Raw genomic sequence first — 13,937 nt, 5'->3', positions numbered from 1 at the left:
TATTTGTCTGTCTGACATTCAAGTTTAAAATAAAAGGAGTAAATGTGACAAACAGTCAAATATAAATCGGGGGATCTTACTGCTTTGGGATAATTTCTTGTTATAAAAGCTTATTAAAAAAAAAAAAAGATAAACATCTTTGGTCCGTGCTCAAACCCATGTCTTGGCGAAACTTTGGCTTCACAAGAATACTCAAAACGGAGGACAGAAAGACAAAGCTACACAGGATTTACACATCTCAACTACTTTAAGGAGCAGAACCAAAAGCACTGATGGCTTTTGGTTAACCTTGTATTAAAACACATCTGGGTCTGCATTTAAGACAAAGAACAGTAAAAAAAAAAAAAAAAAAAAGTTTGCATAAATAATACTACGAAAGCATCTCTGGCCTGATTAAAACGCCTTTTGGTTTAAATAACAAGGGACAGATGGGGAACTGCATGGTAAATATGGCGTCAGTTCTTTAAGGATCCACATCTCTGACTAGGGCTTTTATGTGTACTCTTAGGTTTCATTTCTCCCACTATATATAAACACATTGTGAAAATAACAATAAGAAGCAGAGAAGCACCTGTTATTTTCAGCAGAGTAGAGCTGCATTAGGAGGACAGTAACTGACATAAGCAGAATGATCAGTCAAGTGTTAACCCAAACTTTGTGTCGAGGATTACAGCCGAGACGAGCAGCACCACAGAGGACACATGAGAGCATTTGGTGGACAAATAGAAACAGCTCCGAAATCCTTTGGTTTCTGTGAGTCATAATCAAATCAGATCCTGAATGTGTAATCCAGGAAATGGTTTTCTTGAAATAGACACACACGCACACGCACACACACACTCGCACACACTGATAATCCCATAGGTAAGAGTCTATATGGCAAAGGCAGCCAAAGTGACTTCGCTACAGAGCTCAACATCTGTTTCCAGTTCCAAGTTCAGATGGCTGACTGCATCAACAGTTCCAGGTAATGCAAACCCGGCCGGGGCCTTATGAAAACTGACCGTCTCTGATGAACATGTCAGCATGAGGGCACGTGAGAGAGAGAGTGAGTGAGTGTGTGAAAGAGAGAAAGCTTAAGACAGGGGAGGGTGTGTGTGTGTGAGTGTGTGTGTGTGTGTGTGCGTGTGAGTGTGTGTGTGTGTCACTGAATGTTCTCAACACCATTCCAGCAGTGCATGAGGGACGACCGCCTTCTAGGAAAGGCAATACAAATATGGCACACTTTCAGAGAGAGAGCGAGAAAGAGAGAGAGAGTAGTGTTTTCACTCTGAGCCATACCTTCACGAGGGGAGAACCACAGCTTATTGTTGCCATAAGTCTTGTGATGCTATCTCTCCCTGATGTAGGCTCACGTCAACGTCTCACATTGTCGAGGGGGGGGTGGAGTGAGGTGAGTGAGGTTGGAGGGGGGGGGGGGGGGGGTTTGCCGTTTGCCATGTAGGGTAACAGAGGTGGTTGCGTGACAGAATCGGGTGGAGGGCGTGCGACAGCTCATCAGCAACCGCATTGGTTTCTGTGGGTTTCTGGCCTCACTTGCAAAACAGAACCCCCTTGCCTTCCCATCCCCTCCCCTCCCGCCCCATCGCTCCACCATCGGGCCAGCTCCTTCAGCTGGAAAGCTCAGCAAGGGTTTATTTTCATGGATGGGGAGCGAAAACAGCCCTCTCTTTGTTTTGGCTGCCGTGCCGTTCCCAGTGGAGGAGGCGTGGTGTCCTGAGGACCGGGACTGGGCCTCATAGGGGCCATGTGGAGGAGGACGGTGGGGGGGTGGTGGAGGGGGGTAAGGTCTCAAACTGGGTGTGAGGGCAGCTCCAGGAGGGTGCGCGTGTGTGTCGAGGCTAGGTGATGGTATCCCACCTCTGTGCTTTCTGTTATGGTGATGTCTGCGTCTTCCCCTTTCCCTCGCTGGCGACGGATGGCACTGAAATACGCATTCATCAGCTGCATGATCTCAGTCAACTGTGACAGAGAGAGGGAGAGAGAGAGAGAGAGAGAGAGAGAGAGAGAGAGAGAGAGAGAGAGAGAGGTCAGATTGGTGGCAGTCCCAGTGTCTGTCTGGCACTGTCACAGGAGGGTGGAGACGGATGATGTCATCCAGCTGGATCCTCCAAAAGTCGAGGATGATGTTGTTTAGTTTCAGATTTTGGAGTATACACTCACACACACGCACCCCTTTATCAGGCATGAAGAGGCCTTACACGTTAATGAGGATGTTTCATTGCTTTGACTTTTTTTTTCAGCAGTTGATGCCAGAAAAACTCTGTTCATTGGTGGACATGACCGCCAAACAACCATAAGCCACTGTGGCTATTACCCTTACTTCCACCCTGCTAATGCTTCTCTAAACATGGTGCGAGAGCACCGACTAAAATAGTTTCAACATACACCTACTTCAACTTTGACTGTAACCCTTAAATGAGCAGCTAATGTCACCCTCACCCTCAACTCCATGCCGAACCATAATCACCCCCTGCAAATCCCTTCTCTCTTTTTTTTTTCCTGCCCAGTAGCTCAAAATCCTCCACATTCATGAGCAATATGAGGCCTTACGTTCATAAAAGTAGGAGCCTTGCTGGGCTCTGATTCAATTCGCCTGTGCGTTCAATAAATAAATAAAAGCCACTTTTGTGTCCCATGAGAGATCACAGAGGGATTTCTTGTTCCGCGTGGGAAGATGCAAGCAAATATGTGCCAGTGAAAGGCAAGATTTGTTCTCCACTGAAGAACATCCATGTTTCTGAGAAATGTTGCCTAATATTTTAATCTAACCACTGCAGTAAAACTCACCCCCATGTTGCCATTTAATGCCAGGAAGTTAGATTTTTTGGTGGTTAGCATCGGTTGGAGAGCAGGGGCAGGTTGTGTGCTCTCTATTTAGACCGAGTGTTTTTAAAGTGGGTCAGGGAGCTGGAGGGAGAGGGGTGTCATGAGCAGACAGCGTGCTTCTTTCACATACTCTGCAGAACACTGCATGGTGATAAGGCCACTTGGCTCTGCACTGTACACAACCTGTATCCCGACTACTGGAGATAGATTGTGCCTAAGCTCCGTGGAGAAACACCTCCAGTAATAAGAGATTTTTACTTCCTTTAACCTTCAGCCTGTATATGCTAACCTGGGGTGTGAGCCACTGTACCTTGCTGGTTTCGAACAGCAGATCCCGATCCCCAGCTGTGATCTTGAAGGTGTTGCTATCAGATACGCCGTAAGAACAGATCTGACCATAAGGGAAGGACTCCAGGGCCTCCGCCTCTCCTTGCCGATACAGAGACACGGATGTAGCAGCGACACCCAGCCACAACTTCTGGGAAAAACTCCCTGTTGAACTCTGGAGGGAGGAAGAGGTAAGAACGGCTCAGTTATCCTTCAATTTACCTCAAGAGTCCAAGTGACTCCTTAGCACTCAGTAACAGTAAAACCAAAGCGTGACCTCACAATACTTACAATATAAAAGTCCACTTCGTAGAGAGTGCATCCAAAGCCCGACCACTGGCGTGCTATTGTGAGGTAGGCAGCCATACTGTCCCTGCGGCTGTAGCCAGCCAGACCTTTCCAACGCTCCAAGATGGACCCCATGACCGCCGCTGCCTCCTCCTTCAGCCGGCTCCGCAGACGCATGTCCTGCTCCACCTTTTGCTTGTGCGCTGCTAAAGCCGTGTGGTTCCACAGGGTCCCTGCCAGGAGGCCCGTGGGGAAGCGCTGCGCTGTGGGGCAACCCTGGGCCGCCACCTGACATGGAGGCAGGGCTTGGGGTGCAGAAAGGGACATGAGCACTCGCGCTTCTACCACGTGACCTGGGAAAAGCTCGTCCAGCGTTGGGCAGGGGGCATGTGTGCTGAAGTCGCCCATCAGACACTGGAGTCTCAGGGAAGCTAAGGCCTGCAGGTCCTCTTCACAGGCTGGCAACTGTCCACGCACCACCATCTCATGGCACTGCAGCACGAAGGCCAACGCGAGGACAAACGGGGAGATGAGGAACAGGAGGAAAAAGAAGGCACAATATGTCAGTAATAGCCTCAGTGCTGCCATCAATCCATTCTACTCCACCCTCTTTTATTTTGTCCCATAACTCTTTTATGGGAGTCCTCAGGAAAAATGTTCTTATGAAGCCAGCGCTGGCTGCCTTTTGCCCCCTCTGCACATCAGCCAGTGTTCTTAGTCATGCATTTTTATGCACTGTGCTTTATTGCAATCACAGCCCATAAGACACTAATGAATGTTATGTAAAAAACATAATAATCCAATGAAATGCAAGGAATGAATCACTGCAGAACAATAAATTGTATCTCATTATCGGCACTGAAATGACGAAAAGACACTCCCACAGGAGGACTCTGTGTTAAGGAGTTGTGTTCTGCTACATTACCTGCTCAAAGAGGAAGAGATACTCAATGCTGTCCACCGATATGCTGTCAGCATCCAACAGGCAGTACAGCTTGAAACACAGTTTCCATTGGGATTTAGACTCTGACTCTTTGGTGGAGAGGCTGCACAGAAGAGGGACAAAAATATACTAATACACAAATGGTATACCAAGAATTGAAAACCTAGATGTTAATGTTACAATGTATACATGTGTAGTAACTTGGCGGTTTGCTGAGGTCCGTGTTTACTTTAAGTGCTGAGGACACAGATGGCCACAACCCCCCCCAAAAGAAAAAAAAAACACAGGTCCCTTTTATTCTAGCTGGATGTCTTATCGTTTCATTGGAATCTTTGCCTTGTACAACCAAATGACATCAGTTTCACCTTGGATATCCAACGACTGGCTGGCTTTGCAGACAGAAATAGCGACACAAGTCCAGTTTCCCAGTAGGGTGTCATGTTTGACCAACAAGACCAGACAAGGTCACTAGTTATCAAGGATACTGGATACCATGCAGCATGGGAGTCGGACTAGGGGAGATAAATATACAATCCACCACTCTGCCGGCATTCAACGAGTGACACATAGATAAGAGATTCCTGCCAGACTTAGACGAGTTGTTTTCATAGCGTGTCTGTCTGCTCCGTTTTTATTGTGTCTGACTTCCTCCGGGTGTCTGTCTGTTCTGCAGATTCAAGACATTCACTTTTCAAACCTGGTCAGGATGTCTGCGATCAGGGCGTTGCCTGCGACCGGCTGCTCCCATAGTGCGTTCTGCTCGTACAGTGCAAACGTGTTTTTGCTCTCCTGCAGGCCGAGCTTCTCCTGCATCCTTCGAACCACCTGAGGGGCAAGAGGAAAAAGGTTAGAAAAACCGACGGACACACAAATGGTTACATTTTAAGAGTGAAAACAGATGTGGCTGAAAATTTCAGTGGTTATCATGTTTTGGTTCAGCGATGTAACTGGAGGCCAGATTAGGCTAAGGGTACGTTTTAAACAGCATAATGTGAGAAGCTGAGAGATTGAGAAAAGTTGTGCAGAAAAAGTAGAATACAGATAAATGCGCCCAGACCTCATTGGCGGTAGTGTGCGAGCTGATGTAGAGCTGGCAGGATAACGGGCCAGGATAGTGCACAGTGCACAGCATCTCCTGTCGGTTCATCAGCATCTGGATCTCCTCCCAGGATGGCACACACTCCCGACACTTGGTCTTCTCCAGAGCCTCGCTGATGAATGACGCATAGTTATCCATCTCAGACTCGGGACTCTGGCTCTGGATCCTGCAACAAAGAGTGAGCGTGAGATGGGTGAATACAGACTGTGTGTGTGTGTGTGTGTGTGTGCACATTAGGGATTTCGAGATATTTGCCAGAAAAAAATTATATTTTCAACACTTGAAATAAGGCAGAACTTATTAATGCTTGTGATGTTAACAGTGATTTAAAGTCTGTAAAATGTTATGCTTTGATTGTGGACTTTGCGTCATCCCTCATGATTCAACCATTTTCTGGCAATGCTCAAGAGTCAATGAGGCGCGGAATGACAAATGTTCTCACTTTAGCTCTTAGGGACTTAAAAGGCTCAACATCCCTCAGTCCTTCAAAGAAAAAGGAAAACGGCAAAGAAAACATGTTTGACTTTGGGTAGCGCACGAAACAGGAAAAGGTGTTTCCGCTCCTGTGAACCGAAGTGACCCGCCACTTCCTCCCAGTGGAGTGTCCAGGAGTGGTAGGTGAGTGTGTGTGTGCGCTGTTGTTTTAAAAAGGAGGGGACACAAAGGCAAGCGGACACAACAGAGCCTGAAGTCTCACACACTTTGAGAGCGTGAAATGTGTGAAATACAACCCGATGGAGTTATGAGCTCAGCCCTGTGAAAACTAGGAAGGAAACAATCATACTGTGATGTTCATCCCAAAATACACAAAACAGAGGACAAGGGAGCAAGAGGGCCTCAATGATTCAGCCAGAGAGAGCGGGGCCCTTTCATTCCATCCAATGTCTCGCTCTCTCATAACTATATGGCCACAGGGTGGGATTTGTCCTGCTGAAACATAATTAGGAATGTTCCACCGAGTCTGCATGATCCTTCCTATACTCTCCTGTCTTCACCCCTCTCTGCTCTTTCCTCCTTTCTTGCCCCCTCCTCTGCTTTCTTTCTTCTGGCCCGTTCTCACTGACAGCAGACATTCCCTGGGGGGTTTTCTCAGGGCACTGGGGGAGTGGAGGAGGGTTTCTGGGCTCACTTCCCAGCTCCAGTCTTAGCTCTGCCCAGCTGCAGCCTCAGCACAGATCCACATAGCCAGAGAGCGTGTGAGAGCGATGGCAATACATATCAAAACACACAGGCAGCGAGTTCCACAGCACCGTTATGAATCGCCATCGCATGCAACGGTCCCATTAGCTACAGGGTGAGTCCCATTACAGATATATAGATAGAAACTGTAGTGGTTTGGTGGTATGGCGTTAGACAGAAAACCTGGAGCAGGAGATTAGCACTGGTAATAACTTAGATTATCATGCTTGACAGAGGAGCTAATTCAGACCTGTAAATCCAGCCCTAAAACCCTGGATCCGTCTGGGAACACGCTAACAATGTGAAGGCATATCATGCTACTATATCCAAACTGGTAGTCAGCAGCACTGGCGCCTGCTTTCTGTCCGCTGTCTAGAGCCCACGTTCTCCCTGCTACTACTGGTTCACCTTCATCTCCCAGCATTCAACCTGTTCTTCCTCATAACCAACAACTGGCTACTGGTCTGATGTTCCACTGTTTTGGGACTGGAATTGCAACAACTTGGACTCATATAAAGTCATTTTCATATTCAACTCAATATTCAAGTATCACTTTTGTGTTTCTCACCTTTTGAGGTGGAATCGCAGGTACTTGAGCACAGTGGGCCCGGGCAGGAAGGTGCAGCTCATGCAGGTGAGAAGCTGCCAGTAGCGGAGGTGTGCGGCCGTGTACGGGGCAGGCGTGTAGCTGGTCTGCTTCACTAGCTGGCAGTAGACCTCGTCACGGAGAGGCCGCAGGTCCAGGCAGGTCTGCAGCACGCCCTGGATGATGGGAACCGACTCTCGGGCCGACTCCAGCTGCTGCAGGCAGTTGAAGAGCTTCACGGCCTCCTCGCGAACTGAGCCGTAGCCTTTCCCATTGTGGTCTGGAGAGAAGAGGAAGGGGAGTATTGAAACCGTTTTAAATATGCCGTATCAATACTTTAATATTTTTTATTAACTTAACACATACATGCCATACATTATCATGGCAACAATATGTGAACTACTTACATGTGTGCTCCAGGCTGCCGTAGGGGAAGGGCAGCAGAGGAGCGTACAGGGGGCCCTGGGTGTACTTTAGGATGGGATTGTGCTGGTAGATGTGCTCCACTACCTCGGGGTTGAACTTATTCTCCTAAAGTAAACAAACAAAACACACACAGTTAAAACACACACTTCCATAAGCATACAATGTGCCTGCAGCCAACCTGGAAGCATGTCAGTGAGTGGGGGTGATTGAGTATGTGTGTTTGTCTGTCAGGGGTGACTGGGGTCGATTTGACCAGGGTCACAAATCAGCTCTGGCAACTTTCAAAGCGGCAGGAAGGTCAAGTGATGACCCAGCAAAGCAGACTGCATGACAGACACGTTATGTTTTATATGCTGGTGTCAATGAGTTTAGTGTGCGTGTGTTTGTGTCTTTCGCTGCCTATGTGGATAGATGCCTTCTAGCAGTACAGATGGCTTCCATGCTACTGCCCTCTAGCACCTGTTGCTCATTAGTAACATTGCCACTGCTCTGGCTCTCTCCTGTCTCTGCAACCCCCTCCAACCAGCCGCTCTTTCTCTCTAGCTAGTCCTCTTCCCCCCTCCTTAGTGGGCTAAAGTTGACACATTCTTCTAAAGTGTTTGGTGCACACTCGTGACAGGCTTGTCTGTTTGAAATGTGGAAATGAGACGCTGCTCTGTGTATCACGGACATATGAAATGGTATCCACCTTCTCAACTAACTCATGCTAAACGTGAATAGGGGAACGTCCCAAAATGTCCAACTTTTCCTTTAAGGGATAACTCTTGATTCAAGACACACAAGTGCTCAGATGATAAAAGCAGGTGGTAAGATTATGGATATTTGGAGGTGAAGCCCAGACTGAGTGCACCTGAAATGCTGCTGTTAATCCCTCAGTGCACCACAGGAAATTATAGCAGTTCAGTGTTGAGCCAGGAAGTCGGTGTGTTAACTGTGATATGTATATCATATTAATTTCACATATTGTTTATCCCTTTGTCCTCTAAATATAATGAGCGATTAAAGATAGACCCATCTAATCGGTCTTTCAGATCTTCTCTCTTTCACACATGGCCACTGGCTGTAGGCCCAAGACTAACACTGCAATCCCTGCTCTCCCTTGTGTTTGCGGCTGGAACATAGACCTATGCTTTAAAAGATAAGCGCGCAGTCCTGTTCACACAAAGCCTCTCCTGTTCATTCTCTCTTTGATTTTTGCAGCAGACGTTCAAATCTCTCACTCGAGAGGGGAAATACCTCACCTATTTGACAAAGTGTGCCTTTATGTAAAAGTGAGCGAGAGAGAAAGCAACCTACTGAGAGAGAATGTGAGCGAGAGAAAGACTTAGGAAGAGACTTCAGGGGGGAAAAGCATAACAATGAAAGTGGAGCACTTTAAAAAGCAAGCCCCCTCTGCTCACCCAAATTATAAGCCTTGGCCCCTCCTGGCAAAGCAGACAGGGGCAGACGGAGGCAAGCAGATTAACCACTTTCTTTGAGATTAGAGACTCTCGTTGGGAGATTACGGAGACAGGAGGCCAGGCAGAGGACTGCTTATCTGGGCCTGCTGCTTCACGCCAAGCCCTCCTCCACCTCATCCGCCTACTCTGCCAAAAACTGCCCCTCTCGTCACCCCACGGGCAGACTGATGCAAGACGAGTCATCTGTCTGCTCAATGAGATTCCAGCATGCTGTGTTCTCCAGCAACCCCTGGTCTAAAAATATTACCGTCTGTTATAAATACACTTCACTCTTCTTCTATGTGAGAAGGTGAAGTAAAAAGCATCCTCCTCGTCCGTTATCATGTCCTGTCCCGGTGTGGTAGAAGCAAGGGAAACTTTGGACTCTAGAACTAATGAGGCCGTGTGGTTTGCATGGTAACAGAGCGGTGGTGTGTGTGTGTGTGTGTGTGTGTGTGTGTGTGTGTGTGTGTGTGTGTGTGTGTGTGTGTGTGTGTGCGTGACCCACCTCGATGTCTCGAATCAGGAGCTGTGTTGGTGTTTCCACTGGTGCTTTGGTATCAATAATCTTCTGAATGCCACATGCCCAGTGCACAGCCTCATTGAAGTGCTTGGTGAATAGCCTGTAGCAGTGCTTCCGACCATATACCGTGATGCTCCAGTGGCCTTAAAAAGAAACGCACACCAGAAAAAATAGCGTTTAATATGATTGGCACTTGAAATTCAAACTGCACCTTATCTGAAAGTGTAATTTTAGGTGAATGGGGAAGACAACGGTGAAATGTGCTCTGCATTGTACACCCCGCATATCTGGCATGACTTGCTCTCTCCGACTTCCTCTATCGTTTTCATTGAGTATCAAAGGTCAGCTGGAGAGGAACCTAAGACCACGCCATAACCAAACAACATCGGGTATTCTATAGATGTACGAAGACCCAGGTGTCAAACCCCTCAGTGATTCTCCTCTTGGTCAAAAAGTAAAAGAGGCAGCTTCCTCCTTATGTAGAGGATGTACTAGAGGCAGCCTAGCCTGATCTGCAGCCCTGCGGCTATTATCAGCCTTTCCTGCTATGTGACTTGGCACCACATCTTTGTTTCGGTTCTTGGTAAAGTAAAAACCTTAAATGAAGAGGTTTTGCCACTTTTGACATGGTGGTATTGCCATTGGCTATTTTGAACCAGATTGATGCCCTTACATTAACTCTGTTGTGAAGAGTCACTAATACCAAAGATGGAAGCCTTAAAGGGAAATAAAAAAAAAGGGAAGGGATACAATTATTCAGTAGTAAAACACCCAATAGAGCTTGTGACAAAGCCACTATTGAAAGGCCACTTCTGACCAGAAAAGTCCCCTGGCATATTGAGTTAGTAAGAACTATGTTTGAGTTAGGTTTATACAATGGTTTGGACGTTTTAAGTGGTCAGCAGGACATAATCCCCTCCATTGATGGACATGCAGACAGACATAGAGAGCTCCATGTTTGAGTAATACTGAGACTCGAAAATGGACAAGTCATCACTGTGTCTCTTCCAGAGCAGCAAAGACTTTCCTCTTATTTCTTTCATGCCAGAAAGGGAAGGGAGATGCCCACGTTGATTACTGAAATGTGAGGTTTCTAGTTCAACCTTGAGCCACATTTTGGACCAAACACTGCTGGGGCTTCCCAAACTTACTCAGAATTACAGTGTTCATGGGAAGGGAAACAGGACCACAGGATGTCACAAAAAAATCCCTGAACAACTTCTTAAAAATGTCCACGATCACCACACGGCACAGGGAATTAACGCAGGTCTTCCTGGACTCTACAGAAAATACCACCAAATATACATGAGCGTGAGTCAACGATGCATCAGGCCGTCTGTGTGCCCCTCACCCGTTTCCTTGTATGTCTGCTTGTCTGGCCAGATGACAGAGCAGAGTTTGGTGAGGACCAGCGTGCCCAGTCTGCGGGCTCCTTTCTCTGGTCCGCTGTAGTAGTCGAGGGAGTCCTGGCTCAGCACGAACCAGTACCGACGCTGCTTGATCCAGTTTCCTCGAACTTCCCGCAACAGCCACCCTTGAATAAAACACACAAATACCAGTCAATTTTAAACATTAATGCACGCACTGGCTGTCACACGAAGTAGAATGGCAACAATAATTAGTTTAAAGTAATTTTTTTACATTTTTTCTTTCCAAATTCTCTATCTATAACCAAGTATCTTTCTTTGTCAGTCCAGAACAGTTGGTTGAATAAAACAACACATTTGAAGATATCACCGTGGCCTCCATACATCAACATTGTAATGGACATTTCCCACTGTTTTCTCATCTTTTATAGACAAAACAACTAATAGAGAAAATAACCAGCAGTTTAATCAAATACTTTGCAGCTCTACATGGCCGCATAGTGCCCATTAACCACTTGGGGCAGCATAGTTTGATATTTTTTTCATATTAAGAAAGAGAAATTCCAAAATCAGAGCATATCTATAGTCTCTACATGGCGACAGCTGAGCTGGCGGCTAGCAGCTGACAGTGCTAACAGCACGAACAGTTGAAACAACGGCAACAATGTTGACAGTGTTAACCTGGAGGGGAACCGGAGGGAGTGCGTTACGCGTCGGTGGCGGTGCCGTGGGTTGGGACGACGTTATCAGCGGTAACTGCTCTATGAGTGCAGTAAAGTGGCAGCGATTAGCTAGCCACAAACATAGGGACTCACATGCACTAACATGCACATGTGGCTGGACCTATGTATACAAAGTACAGAGAAGCTCGGATTACAACACACACAGAGGGAGAGTGGCTTCATTCTCTTCTCAGGTAGACATTTCTCCACTTTATCTTTACACAGCAAATAATTGTTTTCTGCTGTATTAATGCTCTGAATTTCAACTTAAGCACCTTCTATACTTGGCACACCCTATATAATGCTTAAAACTACATCAGACTTTAACAACACACCAAGACAAGCATTTCCCTTGAAAAGTCTGGGCGGTAGGTGGGCTAGTCATGGAGCTACTAAACCAGTGCTGCCGCACCATGTCTTCACTAAGAATAATCTCCAAGGCATGTAATTGTCCATAAAGTCTGTAGCAGTCTGTATGAGACTGCCTTGTTGGGGTAAATACTAGGGGGTAAAAATACAACCAGCTAATGGCATACGCATTAAAGCCTGCATGCAGCCAACATAATTACCACTTTAGAGGTTGACAGAGTGAGAAAAGGAAGGGAGGGAGGGAGGGAGAGCGTGAGGGAGAGCGTGAGAGAGGGGACGAGAGAGAGAGAGAGAGAGAGAGAGAGAGAGAGAGAGAGAGAGAGAGAGAGATGTCCTGGAACAGTGTGACAGAGAGACAAAGAGAGTAAGGCAGACATGCCTTCAGCCAGCTCGCAGGCATGCCCATTGGTCTTGCCAGGCCTGGCTCCACTACGCAAGACTGTTGTGTTCCCAAAGTCCTGAGGGTTTGGAAAGACTGCAACAGCTCAGATGCACTGTTTCAAAGCAGTGAACTTCTTCTCCCCCCTCAGCTATGTGTGCAAAATGTTCCTGATAAATATTTAATCTCAGAGTAGATAAATAAACTAGTTTGGCAGAGCTCTGTCCAGATGCCGCCTGGAGAGAAAAAAGACTGAGGAGGATTGAAGAGTCCTGGTAGGGGGGGTCATAGTTCATCCAGAAGGCTGATGGAGAACCTGGCAGAGTGCTGCAGCAGGCCACCTGGACCAGTACTAGGCAGGGTGGGCGTATCCGCGGGGGCAGGGCGCTGCTATCCACTGGCAGTGTGCCACTTATTGGGTGGCTATGCATGTGTCTTTATATGGCTTGTGCATGCATATTTGAGAGTGGTTTTCAAAGGAACAATTAGGCAATGTACCTTCAGCTTCCTACCCTATGAAAACGACAATGACGCCACACCAGCATCACAGCTTCCTCTGTGGTTAGAAAGCTGCGTGCCACCTGTCAAACAGCACTCATTTCGCCTGCTTTTTTTCTACCCTCTGCTCTCACTTACTTCCTACTTACTTTCATCTCCGCCTTTCTCTTCTCTCCCCGTTTTCGTCCTTGCCTCAAAGTGGTTTTCCCAGGCATTGCAAAGCCTCCACTACTCCAAAATAAAAATAAAGCGACATGAGGGGGGCGAAGGCTCAGCCTCTCAGGCGATGTTTCCTGTTTAAGAATGCTTCTATATGATATAAGTGGAAAGTTTGAACCCACCATAAACCCACCCAATATAGCCTAAAGCAAAAACCCTGGAGGTACTTAACACCACATCAGAGGGGCACAGCATGAAAACCCAACGTGAAACGGATAAATAAAAACCATGAGGTAAGTTGGGCTGAGTTTGCTGACAGACTGGATGTGCGACGGGGGAGGCAGACAAGCTGACTGGGTGAGAGACATAGACAGAAGGGCATGCCTGCTACCTTGACGCCTCACAGACATGAGACGCCCAACAGATGCTCTTTTTGGGAACTTTAAACTGTGTGATAAGGAAAGGCTAAAAAGGAAAGAGACAGCAACAGAGAGAAAGAGGAGCACAGTCTCCTGTATACCCCTCCCATGGTCTCCCATCTGGATCCCATCTCTGTGGCCTGCTAATGTCTCCCCTGGGGGCCATGGCTCGCCCTTAATTTGTTTCATTTGTGACCCCTGACCCCCAATGCCCTGCCCCCTCAAACACAGATTGTGCAAACAATCTCTCTCTCTGTGCATTTCCATTTGTTTCATGCACAAAGCCACAGGCATATGCATGCTTATATTTCACAAAAAAAAAGTTTTGCTAAAAATTTTGCAACATAAAATCAACTTTTTTTTTTTTTTTCAGCACTTTTTCACT

At 47.0% G+C, this 13,937-nt stretch overlaps 1 protein-coding gene across 1 annotated transcript in view; it reads right to left on the bottom strand.

Moving 5' to 3' along the window:
* Positions 1-93: 93 nt before the first annotated feature.
* The window catches only part of plekhh3 (pleckstrin homology, MyTH4 and FERM domain containing H3), a 28,286-nt gene continuing 14,442 nt past the window's right edge, over positions 94-13,937 (bottom strand). Inside the window, exons 4-13 of the mRNA XM_084037983.1 lie at positions 10,991-11,173; positions 9,625-9,782; positions 7,659-7,782; positions 7,234-7,531; positions 5,445-5,652; positions 5,085-5,212; positions 4,370-4,490; positions 3,448-3,936; positions 3,140-3,331; positions 94-1,962 (exon numbers count right to left, since the gene is read on the bottom strand). Of these exons, the coding sequence (XP_083894109.1) occupies positions 1,792-1,962; positions 3,140-3,331; positions 3,448-3,936; positions 4,370-4,490; positions 5,085-5,212; positions 5,445-5,652; positions 7,234-7,531; positions 7,659-7,782; positions 9,625-9,782; positions 10,991-11,173 (2,072 nt within the window). The 3' untranslated portion in view covers positions 94-1,791. The remainder of the gene's footprint in view (positions 1,963-3,139; positions 3,332-3,447; positions 3,937-4,369; positions 4,491-5,084; positions 5,213-5,444; positions 5,653-7,233; positions 7,532-7,658; positions 7,783-9,624; positions 9,783-10,990; positions 11,174-13,937) is intronic.

This window comes from Eutrigla gurnardus, assembly GCF_963514095.1.
Source record: "Eutrigla gurnardus genome assembly, chromosome: 20".
In the NCBI taxonomy this organism is placed as follows: domain Eukaryota; kingdom Metazoa; phylum Chordata; class Actinopteri; order Perciformes; family Triglidae; genus Eutrigla; species Eutrigla gurnardus.
This window is presented reverse-complemented; position numbering and strand designations above follow the sequence as displayed.